This window comes from Camellia sinensis, chromosome 15, assembly GCF_055761805.1.
Source record: "Camellia sinensis isolate YWXY chromosome 15, ASM5576180v1, whole genome shotgun sequence".
Classification (NCBI taxonomy): domain Eukaryota; kingdom Viridiplantae; phylum Streptophyta; class Magnoliopsida; order Ericales; family Theaceae; genus Camellia; species Camellia sinensis.
Window position 1 is genome coordinate 138,124,253 of NC_138975.1, and position 21,177 is coordinate 138,145,429.

At 37.2% G+C, this 21,177-nt stretch overlaps 2 protein-coding genes across 9 annotated transcripts; both read right to left on the reverse strand.

Moving 5' to 3' along the window:
• Positions 1 to 1,155: 1,155 nt before the first annotated feature.
• On the reverse strand, positions 1,156 to 19,677 carry LOC114284861 (nuclear poly(A) polymerase 1). Of its 8 annotated transcripts, XM_082909539.1 has the most exons (11): positions 16,601 to 18,443; positions 15,938 to 16,136; positions 5,630 to 5,692; positions 5,365 to 5,526; positions 4,242 to 4,355; positions 4,080 to 4,142; positions 3,659 to 3,988; positions 3,389 to 3,553; positions 2,468 to 3,274; positions 1,896 to 1,969; positions 1,156 to 1,640 (listed from the first exon to the last, which is right to left on the reverse strand). In XM_082909539.1, the coding sequence occupies exons 3-11, from the start codon at positions 5,663 to 5,665 to the stop codon at positions 1,586 to 1,588; spliced, it is 1,806 nt and encodes a 601-aa protein (XP_082765665.1). In that variant the 5' UTR covers positions 5,666 to 5,692; positions 15,938 to 16,136; positions 16,601 to 18,443; the 3' UTR covers positions 1,156 to 1,585. The 8 variants fall into 8 exon arrangements, with proteins under 8 accessions (XP_082765665.1, XP_082765666.1, XP_082765667.1 ...); XM_082909540.1 differs by lacking the exons at positions 15,938 to 16,136; positions 16,601 to 18,443 and adding an exon at positions 19,619 to 19,677; XM_082909541.1 differs by lacking the exons at positions 15,938 to 16,136; positions 16,601 to 18,443 and adding an exon at positions 19,615 to 19,633.
• A 52-nt stretch (positions 19,678 to 19,729) lies between these two features.
• Positions 19,730 to 20,939, reverse strand: LOC114284862 (nuclear poly(A) polymerase 1). Its single transcript, XM_082909543.1, has 4 exons — positions 20,845 to 20,939; positions 20,112 to 20,738; positions 19,951 to 20,028; positions 19,730 to 19,856 (listed from the first exon to the last, which is right to left on the reverse strand). Exons 2-4 carry the CDS (start codon positions 20,226 to 20,228, stop codon positions 19,758 to 19,760), a joined length of 294 nt encoding a protein of 97 aa, XP_082765669.1. The 5' UTR covers positions 20,229 to 20,738; positions 20,845 to 20,939; the 3' UTR covers positions 19,730 to 19,757.
• Between the last annotated feature and the right edge of the window lie 238 nt (positions 20,940 to 21,177).

Below are 21,177 nucleotides of genomic sequence, written 5' to 3' on the forward strand. Positions count from 1 at the left end.
TTGGCACATTTACGAGTGTGAAAATGCATATAACGCTTTTCGTCTATCAGTTGCAACTTGCATACCAGCTTGGCATTGACACTGACACCCACTTACCAATTGTCCTGAATTTTAAATTAGCAAAACCTCATTTTTTTCCTTTACTCTGCGTTCTTTAAAATTAAAATTAAAAATAAAAATAAAAATAAAAATCATTCCAGCCTATTAGGATGGAGTTGAATTGGGAATATTTTGAGAAGTTGTTAAAAAGTTAATTTTTTAATTTTTTAACTTTTTTTATAATTTTTTTAAAAAAACTTAATAAAATGTCAAAAAAATTAACTTTTTAGCACGTTGCCAAATTACTCCTGGATATACCACCATCACAAACTTTACTTTTTGGGGAAAATTATATACTATAAAGAAATTAAATATAAAGGGTAAATTACACCAACCTACCCAAAAGTTATAACAATACAATAAAACCAATAACTTTGACATAATAATATTAAAATCTCTTACAATTTTAATTCACACAATTTTAACTTTGACATATTAAAATCTCATTTTCATAAGTAATTCATTAGTTATATGAATTGAAAAATAACGTTGTAATTTCATTTTACATGAAAATATATAATTACCTTATTTATCCTTATGTTTTCACACCATTTATATTAATTTCAATCCATTTAACCTTACTAAAAAGGAAGTCGATGTAATTATGTCAAAATTATAAAATTTATTATATTTTCTCTAAATCTTGAGAGAAATTACAGTAATTTACCCAAAAATTTAAAAATAAAAAAGACAAATTACACCAATAGTCCCTATATTTTATTATTTATATCATTTTAAACCTTATGCTTCCAATTGATTCAATTTTAAATCTTAATTTTAAATTTTGCGTCAATTTAATCTAATTGATAATATCATTAGTGATTTTTAAACAAAATTATCACTAAATTAGTTGAGATTAACTTACTGGGTTGGGTAAATTTATAATTTTATCCTAAAAAATATGGCACATGACATTTATATACATATTTTCCATAACGAAATGCTAAGAATTGTAACCAATTGGACCAAATTAAGGCAAAATCATAAATTCAAAGTCAAAATTAACCAATTGAAATTACAAGAACTAAAATAATACAAGGATCAAAATACAGGAACTGCCGTGATAATTTGCCCATTAAAATAAAATAAAAGGTAAGATAACTAAATTTTTGTACAAAATTTGCTTAGCCCCTAACGTAGTACCTTTCCAGTAATAATATATGAAGAGTAAGGTCCATTACACCGATATATAATAATATCACATCAATAATAAACAAATTTAATTAAAAATATATATCAGAAAATATTGTCATCACAGCATTACTGGAAAGGACATATATAGGAGCCATACACAGAGCCAAATGCATGCCAAAATTCCACCTCAAGAAACCAAAGTCCAGAATTCCAACAGCCATGAATTCAATAACCACTCAAAAGTCCCAGAAAAATTGCCCAAAACATTACGGACAAACACACACACACACACACACAGAGAAGGCGATAAAGTATTTATTTACTATATGATTTACCCTATAGAGGGTGGATCTCATTTCAACTGCTCTCTCTTATCAGTAGCCTTAGCTAAGGAAGTGAAGTTCAATCTGCCACCACAAAAAAAGAAAGAAAAAGAGATAGAGCGAGATCTTTAGATATTGTCATCTTATAAAACTAAATTGCAATGAGTTACAACAGTCCATTCCTCAAATTTATGAATCTAGACAGACCTGAAGAGTGAAAAATGGAATTTGAGGTTATCAACTTTATAACAAGTTTTAGGTATAAGAAGTTCAATACCACTACGCACAATTTCATTCTTCGTGGAAACAAACATTATAATTAACTGAATTGTTTATTACCTGACAAGTGGCTTCCGTTGTGCTGTAGATGTTGAATGGATCCCATTCGACAATTTTGCCGCAAGTTCATCAGTCTATATTGAAAGAAAAATAAAAAGTAAACACAAAGTACACAGTAAATGACCTGAGATCGATTCAATAATATCGACAACTATCACTTCATTCCAATTATCATACACATGAAAAGAAAAGAAAAGAAATATATATATATACATATATATAGCAGAAGTGACACGGGTTGGAAAGAGGCCATTTTGAATCAATGACATGTAATGGGCAGAATTGCATTTTAGTTTGTGTAAAATCTGTGATGATGAGATATTTCTAATTTAACTGAATCTACTTCAGAGAACCTAGAACAACTCAAACCAGGCTTAAGAAGTGATATTTATATTTTCCCCACTTCCTTGAGGTTGTACATACATAGCACTTCAAACCCGCCACTGGTCCAGTGGTTAAAAATCAGCCTACTAACCTTGAGGTTATGGGTTCGAAGCAGAGGGCAGTCACTTGTGCAAATTATGCAAAAGGATAATGCATCAATGAATGTTAAAAGAGTGAACAGAAAATACCTCAAGCTGTTCTAAGCTCCCTTTCAAGCGCAAACCAGAGCAAGGACCAGCTCCATCGATACTTGTATCAGTAACTACCTCTTTTGCTGTTGAGGACTCCATGGGCCCACCTTTTGAGCTCCCAACTAAATCTTTGACTTGATTCCTATTTTCAAAGTCATCTTCAAGCTCCTCGAGTTCTTCTGGAAAGGCTTGGTGAGCAACATATGGACTGGACATGATCTTCTCAATCGCAAGGCTCTCCGCTTCTTTAGTGCTTGATGACACATCAGTAGCAGATAAAAGCCCAACAGGTGGACTGTCTCTCACGACTTCATTACTTTTTGTAGAACACGGAGCAATAGAGTTGACGGCACTACATCTCAAACTTCCCATGGTAGTAGCTACATTATCATCCTCTCGCTTCCTCTTCCTTCTGTCATCTACGCCATCTAAAACTGCCTCAGTTGACTTGTCTGCTTCAGGTTGGCAACGAACCTTTGATTCCAAAACTCGCTTACTCTCTCCAGCCAATTTGGAAGGACGCGGAGGTCGAATTCCACCGGGAAATACAAAATTGGGTATATTCCTCCGTTTCACGTGGCTTACATGTATCTCCATTCCGGGCTTCCAGAGTGTGTACATGCCAACAGCATGCTTGAATTCCTTAACTGTCAACCTTATATCAAATTGCTTGCCTTCTTTCGCCTGAACTCCTTGTTCCCGCTGCAAGCCCATGAAGTAACAGCAATGAAAAGGTTTGGATTTGTCTGAAAAGTCACTGGGGTGTGGGTGGCACTGAAGCATGTTGAAAGTGTGTCTCTCAATCTAAACTTGCACATGCACAACAGGAATTAGGGCAAGCATATAAAAATAGTCCAGAATCCAATAAATAAATAAAAGAACAGCTGGAAATGGTGGAAAGATGAAGGATTCTCTCACCTTCAATGTGAGCTGACGAAGGCGAGACTCAACCCACCCTTTCCATTTCCTCAGGTCATCAATATTAGCAGCAGTAACATCAATCTGCAAATAATTTTTGTACACTTCAAAGAAAGGATAAAGCTCAAACAGTGTGTTCCAATCAGCCTTGTTTGCTTCCATAGTCTGCAGGACTCATAAACATCAATTTCAGGCATGAAATAAAATCAAGGGTTAATTACACCAAGACCCACTCAACTATTAGCGAATATCAACTTAGGGCAATCATACCTCACACATTTCATTTCCCCTCTGAAACTCTTCTGTCATAATTCGCAAGGTACTTGATGATGCATTATAGCTAGAATTCATGCAAGGATAAGCAGGAGTGATGATAGGCATCGAGTGGAACTTGTCCTTAGGATATCTTCTAGGATCCCAAACTTGCAGCCCAAGAGACCTGTCTTCAATATCACAGAGCATTACAGGATTTGGCCAACGCCATTGCGTATAAACCCTGAAGAATCGAGACACTAACATATTGGGCAGTGCATTTGGATAAAGCTGGCATATACGAGCAACAAGCAATGCCCAATTTATACCACCTAAAAACCCTAAAACCTGCCCATGACAAAGAGAGCACTAGTAAGGTATGAGAATAACATAGTACGAAGCAGGATATAATTCTGATATCAAGAAAATCCTCCCATACATTAGAGTAAACACCACGACGCTTTGCCCAAAACCTCATGCATCTCAATGTTGTGCGGAAATTCTGCACCATGGAAAACAGACACACAATCAAGACAAGTAATACTACAAGGACAGAAATATCTAAATGCACATATTGCAAAATAGTACCAATGACCATAACCAGGATATTTGGCACCAAACAAAGAATTTGGTCAGTAACTCTACAACCATTAAGACTACGAACTGTTTGCTCATCCACATTCTGTAAAATTGAGTCTTGTGAAATATCCAAGTCCTGCACCATCATTACTTCTTACTTATTAGAAACCATAAGCACCAAATGCACTACAAGGTAACCTTAAAAAGGTTTCAAAAAGTAACAAGCAATTGCAACATGACAAACAAATCTTAGTTTTATAAATGAAGTTAAGCATAACCCATAGCAGCTTGATACGTATGTGTAGTACACAAATCTTGATTTTACATGATTTGTCTCAAATGGCACATTAAGCATGCCTCAATGGTTGTTACAAGGTAAGGTGGACTGGAAACAATCGCATCCAATCACCAATTCATGGTTATGAGCGAACCATCCTTGTCCCAATATGGTTCTGGTCAACTGAGTGTTTCTTCAAATTGCCAACCCTACTACAAATAACTAGAAGTTTAGAAACTAACAGCAAAAGAGTGGACCTGCAAATAATGTTGTACTCCAGCCTCCAAGTACAACCAATTCACCTCTTCTTAATAAATTCATTCTTCAGATGTCAACTAAAGAAACAGACAGTAACATGAAGAAGCCATGTCCAAGTCAGACTGGACAGTCCCCAGAGATCTCTCAGACACATCTTTGATGCATGGATAACATAAAATGATAAAATAGAACTCATAATTCTAGACACTTGAACTCTACCCAAATCACAATGAATAAACTTTAAGCTTATATACAGCTTCATTTTAGCATAAAGAAAAAAATATAATCCTAAGCGAAAATCAAATTGAGTGCTTGCACTAAAATTTCTAAAGTATGGCTGTGCATATGTATGATATAACACACATATTCCCGCACCCATCTTCAAATATATCAATACAAATGCATCATGCAGTGTCATGTCCATGTTGCAAATCACTGCCAGTCATGTAAGTCATAAATCACTTAATCATGGTTCCAGCGTCGGAGCATTCACCAAGGTGATAGGCAAGGGGACAAATTAAGTTACCTAGCCACTACTGCAACTGTAACAAAGAATAAAAACTTAAGGCATGCTTCAAAGGGAGACATAAAAGCACAATAAGAGGCTTACTTCAGGGACAACCCAAAGTGATAACTTTGCATAAAGAAGGTCAATAGAAACCCCGCTAAACTTAAATTTCATCCCTGGAACATGAGCATCAGGTACAGGGTGCAACTCTGTTACTTCGGGCGACTCTGATAGCATCTTGTGTAGCTCACCGAAAAAATCTTCCTGCGGACAATCCATCAAGGTATCTGTAAGTCCATCAAGCAACACCACTTACAGACTGAAAGAACAATTTTTTGCACAATTGTTAAGAAAGAGCAGATCGCACTTCTCGTGTTGCATGACGAGGTCCCACACAAAGCATGTCTATGTCTGCACCAGGGCCATGTACCTAGTTAAGGAATTAAAACAAAATAACAATAAGGCCAGTATACGATGCCCCTGAATCATCAGAAAAGAATGGAAATAATAAAACAAATCTTAACACAAAGCACAAAACAACATCGTTGGACCACTCAATGCAAATTTTGAAAGCATGAGCCATAGATATGAACTACCTACAAGCAATAGTAGAGTTCTGATAAGGAAATAATTACTATAAAGAAAAAAAGATCATTGTTAAGTGTTAGGGGTAGTTTGGTCTTTATGTCTATTATTATAAATAGTTGTAAAGGGGAAACCCTATGTTTTTTAATCAATAATATACAACAACCGTTTCTCAATGTTATTAAAGGCGATAGGTACACCAAGGAGCCAAGGTCTCCTAGGGCCTAGGCGCAAGGCGAGGCGCAGGCTTCACCAAAGCGAGGCGCACCTTATACGTAAAAAAATATATAATTTAATATAAATAAACAATTTAGGGTTCAACATAAACAAAATGAAATCTTAAACATTTAAAAATATATATACCAACAAATACCACTATTTCAAAATAGACAAATGAACAATATTTCAAAATTGAACATAAAAACATGAATAAAATGAGGGGGGAGAAGAAGAATAAGAGGGGGGGGGGGGGGGGGGGGAGGGGAATAGATCAGTCTAAAGAATGATGAGAAAGAAAAGAAGTCTAGAGAATAAGCATAAGAAAATGGAAGAAGAAGAAAGCAACATCATCACAACCATGTGAAAAAGAAGATAGCAACGTAGAGGAGAAAAATAGAGAAGACAATAATGTGGACAAGAAGAGAATGAGACAAAAACATAAGAAGAGAAAGGGAAAAAAAAGACAACAACGTGAAGAATAATTTCTGGATTTGCTGGACTGAATAATGAAGGCATGCAGTATAATAAAGTGTTCTTCAGATATTAGGATTTAGGGCTAATTTTTCTTTTATCATTGATTTATGGTTGAATGCCCAATGTATTGGCATGTGTAAGAAGAGTAGGGATCTTTTGTAGCTGCATCATCTTAAATCAATGATCAGATTTTAAACAAAACCAATTAAAACAACAATAAAAAAAACCCTCAAGACTTGGGCTTTACTGTGCCTTGGACCAGTCGTGTGCCTTATTGAAGTCGCCTGGCCTAGAACACTACAAAGCACAAACCTTGGGCCCAGGCGCGCCTTATTGAAGTCGCTTGGCCTGGAGCACTACAAGGCACAAACCTTGGGCTTGAATGGGACTTGAGCCTAGGCGCACGCCTAGGCGCACCTTTAATAACACTGGTTTCTCTCTCTCTCTCTCTCTCATTCTACAACTTCTTCTCATCTATACATTCAATACATTCAACATAGTATCAAAGCTATATTTTCCTCCTTGAAGATTGTTCCTTTCATTCTTCCCTCCTTGTTTCTTGTATCCTTGTGCGTGTAAAAAAAAAAAAAAAAATTAAAATTAAAAAAAAAAGAAGGTTGCATTATGCTCGAAATCTAATGGGTATGTACCTTATAATCTTCTTTTGATTTTTTGCTTATTATTGATTGCTTTTTCTATTTTATTTTTTTTTCGTCCAAACTGGGTGATTTTTCGAAAGTCACTGTTTGAGCTCTTTTCGGTTGGTTTTTTCCCTTCCCCTCACATCTTGGGGAGTCGACTGTAACAATAGAGGGGTTTGTTGTCCCTGTTTTGATGTATTTTGGCCCTACCTTGGATTTTTTTTGAGTTTTAGATAGTCTACTTCGATTTTCGGGCTCCTAGTTTATCTTGTTGCTTTGTTCTGGGATTATCTTGCACTATTTCAGCCTTAGAAGGTGAGTTGTTGTGCTAGTTAGGTGTTTTCAGGACTTGTTTGATATCCTGCTTGTGTTTCTGCACCATCTTTCTCTCATCTCATGGCTGAAAGCGAGGGTCAAGACTCTAGGGGCAAGGAGGATAGTGGACTGAGTCATGGTATGACTCTTGGTGATAGTTCTTCTCTCTAGATTAGTCCGGTCAAGCTTAATGGTACCAATTACTTGATTTGGTCCCACTCCTGTAGTCTTGCCATTGTCGCCCGATGTTTGACTGGCTATATTACCAGTAGTACCAAGCAACCTACTGAAGATAGTGTTTTATCTGCTCAATGGATTTTTGAGAATGCTTTAGTTATGACCTGGCTAATCAATTCTATTGAGCCTACCATTAATCAGACTTTTCTCTTGATGGATACTACTTACAAGATCTGAATAGTCGCATCTCAGATGTATTCTCAATAGGGTAATGATGCACAAGCCTATAAATTGAGAAAGAAGAGGAGCTTAGATCAGAAGGATGCCCTCTTGCAGTCTACTATGCTGAGTTAAGTGGTTTATGATAAGAACTAGATTACTACCAGATTTTCCAGCTAGTTTGATCCACGGATGCCATTATGTTTCAACAAGCTCTAGAGAAGGAGAGGGTGTATGACTTTCTTGCTAGCATGAATTTGGAGTATGATCAGATACCGGGTTCAGGTGTTGGGTCGCTCCCCGTTTCCCACATTGCGCGAGACTTATGCACTGGTACAATAGGAGGAGAGTCATCGTAGTGCTATGGTGCATGTCCGTATTCAGGATCGCTTAGCGATGGTTGCAGCCCCAAAGTCACGTGATACTCAGCCTAGTCAGCCTCAAGGTGGTGGTAAGGGTCCCTTGGTTGATCAGGACCCGTTGAAGTGTGATTATTGTGAAAAAGATAGACATGATAAAGAGCACTGTTGGAAGTTGCATGGTCGGCCTACTTGAGGCTGTGGTTGTGGTCGTGGTGTTTGTCCTCAAGTACTACTGCTAATGCCTCGGGTGACACTGGCTCTATTTCCCAAGATGAGCTTCACACTCTCAGACGTCTGATGGCTCAACTTGATTCTTCATCTACCTTATCTCCTTTCTCTTCTGCCTCTTCCAACTTTGCCCACACAGGTATTTTTACTAGTGCACTTAGTACCTCTTCGTCGTCTCCTTGGATCATTGATTCCGGTGCTACCGATTACATAACGGGTACTTCCAATCTTTTCCATTCTTATTCCCCTGGTTCTGGGCGAGATAAGGTTAGAGTGGCTGATAGCGCTTTATCCGCTATCTCCGGCAAGGATTCAGTTCATTGCACCTCTTTACTTTCTCTTTCATCTGTTCTTCATGTTCATAATTTTTCCACTTACTTTCTGTTAGTAGCATTACTACTGCTCTCAATTGCTCTGTAACCTTTTTTCCGACTCATTGTGTCTTTCAGGAACTGGCTACGAGGAAAATGATTGGCAGTGGTAAAGCACAAGGTGGATTGTACTTTCTGGATGGCATTCCTCCTACATCAACTTTGTCCTCTCAGGCTCTTCAATGCACTTCCGGCTCCTCCCTTCATCTTCTTCATCAGTGGCATTGTCGTTTGGGGCATCCTTCCTTTAGTATTTTAGAGAAATTTTTTCCTTCATTAGTTCAAGATTGTCCTAGGAATAACTTTGTTGGTGATACTTGTGAGCTTGCTAAGCATAAACGTACTTGTTATCCTGCAATTAATAGACGAAGTACTTTTCCTTTTATGCTTATTCATACCAATGTGTGGGGTCCTTCCCTTGTGGTTTCTATCTCTGATTATCAGTGGTTTGTCACGTTTATTGATTATTATTCCCGTATGACTTGGATTTATTTACTTTGAACTAAAAATGAGGTTTTCTCGTGCTTCAAAATTTTTCATAAAATGATGTCCAATCTCTTCGATGCTACTATCAAAATTCTTTGAAGTGATAATGGAACTGAATATGTTGATGGAGCTTTCAGGGCATACCTCGAGGAGAATGGCATTCTTTATGAGACTAGTTGTGTTGGCACTCCTGAGCAGAATGGAGTTGCTAAACGCAAGAATGGCCACCTCCTTGAAGTTGCTCGCTCTTTCTTGTTTACCATGAAAGTTCCTATGTCTTTTACCTTATCAACCGTATGCCCTCTGGTGTCCTTAACTTTCAAATTCCTCTTGAACTTCTTCCTATGACTTATCACACTTCTTCCCTTCCGCCTCTGGTTTTTGGTAGTGTATGTTTTGTTCATATTCAACCTCGTACGCTTGATCTCGAACTCTGGCGCTCGAACGGAAGGCCTCTCTACATGGCTCCCCGCTCGAGCGTTAACTTCCCCGCTCGAACGGACACCATGTCTGCAGAAAATACTGGGAACACGAATTTCACGCTCAAGCAGCGGTTTCCCCGCTCGAGCGGACATCAAAATTCTGGAAAATCCAAAACATGTTCTTGAGCTTCAATTCGACATTCTAACCAACATTTCTTACATGCAATAGCTCAAACTTCAAATACACTTGTACTAACATGGTATAAGCCCCAAATTACAACCCAATGAAGCTCAATCTCACCAATTAATCACATGCATGTCCCAATCTACACCAAATTCACCTCCAACATAACAATTTCATACATTCAAGCTCATATTCTTATAAATTGTACATGCATGTGAGATATAACTCTCCTTATCAACTCAAGTGGTGCAAATAGTGATCACAAGCATGAATTCTAACCAAAATCTTACATGGATCATACATTTTGTGGTCAAACATGCAAATCCAAAGCAATTACACACATGCATGCATACATTGACCTTCAATTCAACAAAACTAACCCAATTTCATGTCAAACTTACTCTTGATTACCCAACTAGCTTGAATACACAAAATTATAACTAGAATCCATGAAATACTCACCTAGGAGTTTAATTCTCCCAATCTATAGCAAAATCTTGAGTTTAATCCTCAAATTCTTCACAAACTTGAGCCAAACACAATTCTTCTTCTCTCACCCTCTCTAGCCGACCCTCTCTCTACTCTTAGAGTCAAAAATCAGCCAAAATAAACTAAAGAGGGAGTTTGAGTGAAAGTGGCCCACCAAAAGCTCTTTTAATCAAAATTCTTAATATTAAAAATAATTGAGCACCAATTTACTAATTTAATCTGATCCGAATCAATTTCCAATTAAATTTCACCGTAAGCTCTAAAAATTACGCTAATCACAATGGCGCAATCAATTTCGGGTTCTGTGGCCGATAAGGCCTTCAATTTAATTTCCAAAGCAGATAATCAAACAGATATTCCTACGGTGAACAGATAGAAATTCAAAACCACATATTTTCACATAATGGCACACAAAATTATATTAATCATACTCATATTAAGGACCAATTAATATATTACGGAACAGGAATATCACAGTCTTCTCCCCTTTAGGAAGTTTGGTCCTCCAAACTTATTTTACCTTCGTCGAGAAACAAATGTGGATAGCGTAGTCGCATTTCCTCCTCTTTTTCCCATGTAGCATCCGTCCCATAGTATTCTTTCCATTCCACTTTCACCATTGAGATGGACTTGCTCCTCAACTGTTTCACTTACCGGTCGACAATTCGTTCCAGCCATTCGGCGTATTCCATATTTTCATCAATGGCTACCCGGTGATAATCAATCACATGAAACGGGTCTCGGAGGTAACCCCTCAACATCGACACATGAAACACATTATGGATTTGTTCAAATCCCAGTGGCAAAGCAACTCTATAGGCCACTGGGCCAAGACTTTCCAGAATCTGAAACGGCCCAATATAACGGGGCGACTGCTTGCCCTTCTTTCCAAACCTGACTTGGCCTTTCATTGGGGACACACGGATAATCATGTGATCACCGACCTCATACTCTAGAGGTCTCCTTCGAACGTCAGCATAATTCTTTTGTCGGTCCTGAGCTGTTTTGAGCCTCTGCCGAATAATCTTGATTTTCTCAGAAGTGTCTTGCACAATTTCAGGCCCAAGTAAATCTCTATCCTCGACCAAATAGGTGATCTACACCTTCTACCATACAAAGCCTCGTATGGTGCCATACCGATGCTGGAGTGGAAGCTATTATTGTATGCAAACTCTGTAAGTGGCAAATAGTCTTCCCAACTCCCCTGAAAATCCAAAGCACACATCCGAAACATATCTTCCAAAGTCTGTATTGTTCGTTCTGATTGCCCATCAGTCTGTGGGTGGAATGCAGTACTGAATCTTAGTTTTGTCCCCATAGCTTCCTACAAACTCTTCCACAATCTAGATACAAATTTCAGATCTCTATCCGACACAATGGATACCGGAACTCCGTGTAAACGGACAATCTCATCAACATAAATGGTAACCAGTCTATAAGCATTAAACGTGATTCTAACTGGTAGAAAATGTACAGATTTAGTCAGTCTATCAACAACAACCCAAATAGAATCCATACCTCGAGAAGTCCAAGGTAGGCCAACAACGAAATCTATAGTCACATGCTCCCACTTCCATTCAGGAATAGGAAGAGGTTGAAATAAACCGCCCGATTTCTGATGTTCAGCTTTGACTTGCTGACATTGAAGACACTTGGACACAAATTCTGCAATCTCTTTCTTCATTTAAGGCCACCAATAGGTTTGTTTCAAATCCCAATACATTTTATTATTACCCGGATGCATAGCTAATACGGATCTGTGGGCTTCATCTAAAACCCTCTTCCTTAGTTCCGGAATATCTGGGACACACATTCTGTTCCAAAATCTCAACATTTTATTCTCAATGCCAAACTCTGCTTTCGGACTTGTCTCAAATTCATCAATCACTTTCTTGAGGAATTCATCCTCTTTCTGCTTCTGCTTGATTTCGTCAATGATTGTCGGCTCGGCTGTAATAGCGGCTATCAATCCGCCCTGTTCACACATTACCACTTCAATTTCAGACTTCTCAAAATCTTGCAAGATCTCTTTCTGTTCAGTAAGCAAACAAGCCATACTCCCTGTTGATTTTTTGCTCAAGACATCAGCAACTGTGTTAGCTTTCCCGAGGTGATACTGAATCTCTAAATCAAAATCCTTTATCAGTTCCAGCCATCTCCTCTGCCGCATATTCAACTCCTGCGTGAAGAAGTATTTCAGACTTTTGTGATCCGTGTAGACTTCACACTTTGCTCCATACAGATAATGCCGCCAGATTTTCAAAGCAAAAACAACTGCGGCCAATTCTAGGTCGTGTGTTGGATAATTCTTCTCGTGTGGCCTCAACTGTCGGGAGGCGTAAGCAATAACCTTTCCGTTCTGTATTAACACACAACCCAAACCTTTATAAGACGCATCACTGAAAATTACGAAATTTTCCGTACCTGAAGGTAGTGTCAAAATTGGTGCAATGGTCAATCTTGTTTTCAGTTCATGAAATGTAGCTTCCCTTTCGTCGTTCCATTCAAACGGTTGCCCTTTTCATGTCAATTGGGTAAGAGGCACAGCTAATTTCGAAAAGTCCTTCACAAACCTCCTGTAGTACCCAGCTAAGCCCATGAAACTACGGACTTCTGTCACACTGGTCGGTGTAGGCCAACTCACAATCGCCTCTATTTTCTGCAAGTCCACTGAAATTCCTTCCTTCTTGATTACATGCCCTAAGAAAACAACTTCATCCAACCAAAACTCACATTTCTTTAGCTTAGCAAATAATTTCCTTTCCCGAAGTATTTGTAGGACAGTTCTCAAATGGCGTTCATATTCAAGTCTATCTTTGGAATATATCAAAATGTCATCAATAAAAACCACAACAAATTCGTCAAGGTAGGTTTTAAAAATTCGGTTCATTAAGTTCATAAATGCTACCGGAGCATTAGTCACTCCAAATGGCATAACAAGAAACTCAAAATGTCCATACCTCGTTCTGAACGCAGTTTTCTCAACATTTTCTGCCTTAACTTTCAACTGATGATACCCGAATCTCAAATCTATTTTAGAAAACACCTGTGATCCCTACAACTGGTCAAATAAGTCATCAATACGAGGTAGGGGATATTTGTTCTTTATTGTTACCTTGTTCAATTCCCGATAATCGATGCACAAATGCAAAGTTTCATCCTTCTTTTCCACAAACAATACTGGTGCACCCCAAGGCGAAGTGCTAGGTCGAATAAACCCCTTGTCAAGCAAGTCTTGCAACTGTTCTTTCAATTCTTTCATTTCAGCAGTAGCCATTCTGTAAGGAGTTTTAGAAATGGACTGGGTGCCTGGCACAGTTTCAATAGTGAACTCTCTCTCCCTGTCTACCAATTCCCCTGGTAATTCATTTGGAAACACATCTGGAAATTCTCTAACAATAGGGATGTCATTCAATTCAACATTCACAGTTTGTTCAGACAACACAAAGCACAAATAACCCTAGCACCCTTTCCTGATCAGTTTACATGCTTTCATTGCAAATATCAAATAAGATAGAGGCACTACCCCATTACCCACAAACACAATCTCTTTTTGTTCTGGTGGTTTAAACACAACCCGTTTTGTCACACAATCAATGGTGGCACAATATTTGGTCAACCAATTCATGTCCAAAATTACATCAAAATGTCTAAAATTCAAGGGCAACAAATCCACATATAGGATAGCATCCTCAACACGCATATCACAAAATCGGTATATAGATTCACACAATACAGATTCCCCAGATGGAGCAGACACACATAGCAGATATGGCATAATTCTAAGGATCTATTCAGTCTAGATGCAAATGCATATGTCACAAAAGAGTGTGTGGATCCGGAATCAATTAACACAAAAGCATCCTGATTACATATAGAAATAGTACCTGAGACAACTGCGTTGGCATTCCGTGTATCGCCCGGAACAAGTGCAAAAACTCTCTCCTATCTCACGGTATCCCCGGTGGTAGCAGATCTCAAAGTATTTCCTGGCTTTGGGATCGATGCAGTGGAACTAGCAGCTATCTTCCCACCATTCTGATTATAATCTCGGGCCATATGCCCTTGTTTCCCACATTTGAAGCAGGCTCCTGATGCACGGTAACAAACTCCACGGTGCCTTTTGCTACAAATGTTGCACATGGGAGCTGTGTCTCAGGAAGAATTCGAAGTATTTGAGGAGCCCGTGTTTTGCTTTTTCAGAAATTTCTTTTTTGAAAAGAAGCCTTGCCTTTTGTTGCCTTTCCATTCTGTCGTTAGCCTAGCCTGTCTAGCTGTGTTAGCCTCTGATATGATGGCCCTGTCTAGCACCCCAATGTAGGTTTCTAGCTTCAAAACATTCACTCTTTCCAAAATGTCGCTTCGAAGTCCACCTTCAAAATGCCTCGCCTTCTTATAGTCCGTATCAATCACGTGTGGTGCAAACCTTGCCAATTCAGTGAATTTAGCCTCATATTCAGCTACAGTCATGCTGTCTTGCCTAAGTTCCATGAACTCTGCTACTTTCCTATCCCGAACACACTGCGGGAAGTACTTGTCATAGAAAATCTTCAAAAATTTCACCCAATCAACATCCTTGTGATTTCTCGCATTAACATCCACCATTTTCTTGCCTCATCTTCTAGCATATAAGTGGCTAGAAGCACTTTCTGTGTCTCCGAGCAAGGGAACACTTCAAACAATTTCTCAATGCCGAGAACCCATGCTTCGGCTTTCAACGGATCTAATGCCGAGAACCCATGCTTCGGCTTTCAACGGATCTAGTCCCTCGTGGAACTGTGGTGGTTTCATTTTCTTGAATTCTTTGGTAAGAGCTATTATCCGATCATCATTCTGATTATCTGGCACGAGTGGTGCCAGAGGTGGGAGTGGAGGATGTGGTTGCTGCCACTGTTGTTGCCATTCCTATTGTTGCCTCAATGTTTCTGTCATTTCCTGAATCAATCTCTCCATTCTATCTATTCTGGCAGTAGAGGACTCTTCTATCTTATCACCTCTTGTTCTCACCATCTGATTAAACTTACATTATACTTTATACAAAAATTCCACAAATATGCATATACTAGAGAGCATATGTAGTCAAATAATTTGCAATGCAAGTAAATCACAATTTATAGCACATAATTGTTCAAATCAAAACACTTAAGCATATTCTCGGTGCTTCCAAATTCATACTTATCATATGAATGCATCCTAGATCTTTTCTAGACGTTTATTGCTCTTTCGGACAAGTGCGTGAGTTATTAACTCGTACTTTGATACCACTCTGTCATGACCCGAACCCGCCCCCGTGGGTTAAGGACATAACCGGCCAATAACCATGAGATTACCTACGGCCTCAAACCAAACCAAACGTATTTTAACAGAGTTAATGGGGGCTAAACGGAAGCAATTTAAAACTTTGTCCATAGAGTTGTGCTTACATGGCACATCATAACAAAACATACATATGCATATTAATAACTCACAACAAAATATGTACTATATAAGGTTCTGTACATACAGGATCATGTAAGTCTAAGTCAACCCATCACGACTATATACAACAGATGCAAAGTCTTCGCCAATACGGCAAAATATAAATACATAACAAAAGGGCGAAGACGGGTCTCGTGCGTGAGACACAAGGGCTGACTCTCCCAAAACCTTTGTTGTTCCACATAGACTTCACTGGAGCTGGGTTTGGACTTCCCTTAGCTCACCTACAAACACATGAATGAGCGTGAGCGAAAGCCCAGTGATTAATATCAATTAAAGAAGCTATGCAAACAATATGTAGAACAACATGCTTCAAACGGCCTTAGGTCTAATTCATATTTCTATTTAACATATATACACAATTTAGGTCAAGTGACTGCAGTTCCAAACAAACTAGCCTTTGGCCCATTCAAACTTTCATTTGTGTCAAAATGGCCTTTGGCCCATTCACTCGTTCATGTCGAAATGGCCTCTGGCCCATTCGTTCATGTCAAAACGGCCTCTGGCCCATTCATTCATGTCAAAACGGCCTCCGGCCCATTCATTCTTGTCAAAACGGCCTCTGGCCCACTCATTTGGTATAGCAAACATTGTCCGCCAATCAAATCAATAAACTTATAAAACTTACATAGAAGTAAGCAATTGGACAACAACATCTTTCAAATATCTCTGTTAAGATATTACTCACAGTGATCGGTTGGTTGGTTTGCCCTGGAGCTCGACCCTACACATTCCATGAACACAAAAGGGTCACAAACAATTCGATCCGTTCTAAATTCACATTTTCCTCTTTAGGCTTCATTCTTATCTCTTTAACTCAATTACAATACTCAATGCATGCCTAAGAGTACTTAGAAGTGAAAGAGAACAGAAAACGAAACACAAAATGTCTTTTCAAAATTTCAGAAAATAGGGTCCCCGCTCGAGCGTGGACTCCCCCCGCTCGAGCGGACCCTTGAGGCCTGCAAAAGTACTGGATATGTCAAATTTACGCTTGATCTCGAACTCTGGCGCTCGAGCGGAAGGCCTCTCTACATGGCTCCCCGCTCGAGCGGACACCATGTCTGCAGAAAATACTGGGAACACGAATTTCACGCTCGAGCAGCGGTTTCCCCGCTCAAGCGGACATCAAAATTCTAAAAAATCCAAAACATGTTCTTGAGCTTCAATTCGACATTCTAACCAACATTTCTTGCATGCAATAGCTCAAACTTCAAATACACTTGTACTAACATGGTATAAACCCCAAATTACAACCCAATAAAGCTCAATCTCACCAATTAATCACATGCATGTCCCAATCTACACCAAATTCACCTCCAACATAACAATTTCATGCATTCAAGCTCATATTCTTATAAATTGTACATGCATGTGAGATATAACTCTCCTTATCAGCTCAAGTGGTGCAAATGGTGATCATAAGCATGAATTCTAACCAAAATCTTACATGGATCATACATTTTGTGGTCAAACATGCAAATCCAAAGCAATTACACACATGCATGCATACATTGACCTTCAATTCAACAAAACTAACCCAATTTCATGTCAAACTTACTCTTGATTACCCAACTAGCTTGAATACACAAAATTACAACTAGAAACCATGAAATACTCACCTAGGAGTTTAATTCTCCCAATCTATAGCAAAATCTTAAGTTTAATCCTCCAATTCTTCACAAACTTGAGCCAAACACAATTCTTCTTCTCTCATCCTCTCTAGCCGACCCTCTCTCTACTCTTAGAGTCAAAAATCAGCCAAAATAAACTAAAGAGGGAGTTTGAGTGAAAGTGGCCCACTAAAAGCTCTTTTAATCAAAATTCTTAATATTAAAAATAATTGAGCACCAATTTACTAATTTAATCAATTTAATCTGATCCGAATCAATTTCCAATTAAATTTCACCGTAAGCTCTAAAAATTACGCTAATCACAATGGCGCAATCAATTTCGGGTTCTGTGGCCGATAAGGCCTTCAATTTAATTTCTAAAGCAGATAATCAAACAGATATTCTTACGGTGAACAGATAGGAATTTAAAACTACATATTTTCACATAATGGCACACAAAATCATATTAAACACATAATCATACTCATATTAAGGACCAATTAACATATTACAGAACAAGGATGTCACACTAGAGGTGTTACCTAGACCTTTAGCTCTCACAAGATACAAAGAAGGTACCTTATAGCATCGTAAGTGTTAGACCCAATTTTAGTTGTTGAGAAGCACAGACTCATACCCAGGACAATGCAATTTTCAAAAAATCAAGTTACACACACGATAAGGATACAACAACAAAAAAATTAATTTATTTAATTTTCTATGTATATCAATATAAAATCCACAAACAACAAAAAATAATGAAAACTAACATTAATTCAACAAAAAAAAATAAAGGGGCATTTACACACATGTCTCAATTTATGAACTTATAGTTCATTAAGTCCTAACTAAGATTTTTTGGACCTTCAAGTCCCATTAAATTTTTAATAATTGGAATTACCCCTTCAAACAATGATTATTCATCATTTATGATTATCTATAAAGGAACATGATGATTTGACATTTATTTTGATTTTCAAAACTTTAAAATATCAACTTTCAAATTGAAAAGAAAAAAAAAATATGTGCACAAATTTTTATTTTTATTTTTTGAAAAAATTGAATTATTTTTTTGTGCAAAACTGAAAATTGTGTGTCTATAAAGGAGCATGATGATGGAATATTGATGTGCAAAATTGGGGAAAAAAATTAAAAATAAAAAAACTGATAATGTTCTCAGTTTTATCGGATCGTTGAATCAAACCAATAAGTAGAAAAACAAACAAGTTTAATCTCATACTTTGTTTTTTTCATAAGTCAGTGAAACAATTATCTGGAACATTATTATGTAAACTTGATAATATTCTTAGTTTTAAAAATTGAGAAAAACTGATAATATTCTCAGTTTTACTAAATAGGACTCATTGGATCCAAAAAATTCTTAGATAAGACCTGAGTTACCATAACATTTGTAAATAGGACTTTTAAGTAATTAATTCAAAAATAAAAAATAAAAACATAATTTAAACATTTATTTAGCATACAAAATATTATTTCATCAATCATAAACCGTTACATCACAAATGTAGAAAGTATTTAAAGCATTTAAGTTTAATTATGAATAGATCATCCACCAAAATACATAAATCACGAGTCAAAAGAGACACCATCTAATACATCAATACAATCTAAGAAACATTCATCAACATCCAACATCATCAAAAACACTGCAAAAACAAGGGAAATTTTTTTTTTTCTCGTGTTTGCTTTATCTCCTCTCTACTCTCTTATCTTGCTTAATATTTGTGTATATATATTTTGATGGTGCCTGGGCCATATTGTGCACACCTCAACTAATCCTAGAGTCTTGAAGTTAACAATCGAGCAAACCTCCAGTGGCCCCTTGGGTGACGAGAACTCGAGACCTTGGATCTTATCCTAGTCTTTACCACTTAGCCAATCCCTTGGGTTTGCTTAATATTAACTTTATCATTGACACTTACTTTCAGTATATACATTGTCAGTGTATTTATTCATGACATTGGAGCTTTTGGTTTATATTTATTGTGTTGATTTTTAATGTATTTAGCAACCCAATTCACCCTCGGTTTGCCTCTCTTGATAACAAAATCAATATAGAAGAACTCACCTACCTGAGTGTTACATGATCAATAATTCTGATGCCTCTCTCTCTCTCTCCCTCTCTCTGGATTTATAGAACAAATATAAGCTAGGAAAGAACAATTGCACAATGAAATAACCAGGTCAAGAAGATCTTCATAACCCTAGCCGTTAAGAACCAAAGGTGAAAATTTTAGCATTTGCTTCTTGCACCATCTGCTCAGTCAAGCCCTTGGCACGACTTAAGCTTTTAACCCAAATCTTCACAATCTGTTCAATTTTGCAACATCGAAAACAACATCAAATATCATGACTCAAAAATTGCAATACACTGGAAATACCAAAAGTGTAAAAGAAAACCAACCTGGTCTAATCTCCCAAGCACTTCCTCCCTACTAACTGCTTCCTCTTGGCTCTCATACAATCCCACAACTGCCAAATACTGAATACCCAACTTGTCAATTTAGTATCCACTCAACTAATGCAAGCAATAGAAGAGTGGTGTATAGACAAATGAAAGGAAACCTTTTCAAGCTCGGAGGCCTTGATTACATCAAATTCCGCGGGTCCACTCCAAGAGATTGGTTCTGTAATGCCTAACCGTTGCACCTTATTCCAATTGTTCAATCCAGGGCTACCCATTTATCTTATTATTATGGTAACAATTAATTTTAACAATATGGGTCTTGTGTGCACTATTTTATTGGCAGCAATGCGCAGTTTACCTAGCTCTCAAGCAGAAAACCAGGAATTGAAGTCATACGAACAAAGAAAAATAACAGAAAGATTAAATCATTGTTAACTGTACCATCACTGGGTCAAAAAGCCCAATACATTAAGCCGAAAGCTACATAAAAATTGAAGAACACAAAACAAAAAAAACAAAAAAAATTGAAAACCCCAGAATTGATACTTGATATTATGAGCAGATAACTGAACAGAACACAATCACTTGGGCATTTATATTTTTCTATAATCTTTTTTGACTTCTAGAAACAAAACTTAACCTAGACATTGAACAAAGACAGACAGATTAACAATGAATAATCATTTAAAACCCAATTCAGCTATCGCCCAAGCACTGAGTTTCAAAATTCTCCGAGTTTCTTCGGCCATGGGCAGAGCATCAAAACCCAAATCAAGAACGAAACACTGTAATCCAAAACCAAAATATAAATAACAATTACATAAAACAAACACGATAACAAAAAATAATAATAAAAATTTTGATAAAGAGAAAGTTTAGAGGTGTGCTTACGAAGAAATGGCGATGGAAGATTGATTTTGTGATTCGATTCGATCATTTTCTGGGTGTTTCTTATACGTGTCAGCAGTGACAATGGTAAAAAGGACGAAATAATAAATTAAAAATTAAATTTTTTTTTTATTTTTTCATATTTTTTATTTTTAGTGAATTTTTTAATATTTTAATTGTATATATTTCGTCTGTATTTAAAAATAAAAATATTTATAGAAAAATAACTTAAAAAATTAATAAATATATAAAAAAATGAAAATATATTATTTTTTTGTATTTTTAATATTTAGTAAATTTTTAATTTTTTTATACAAAAATTATACATTTTAAATC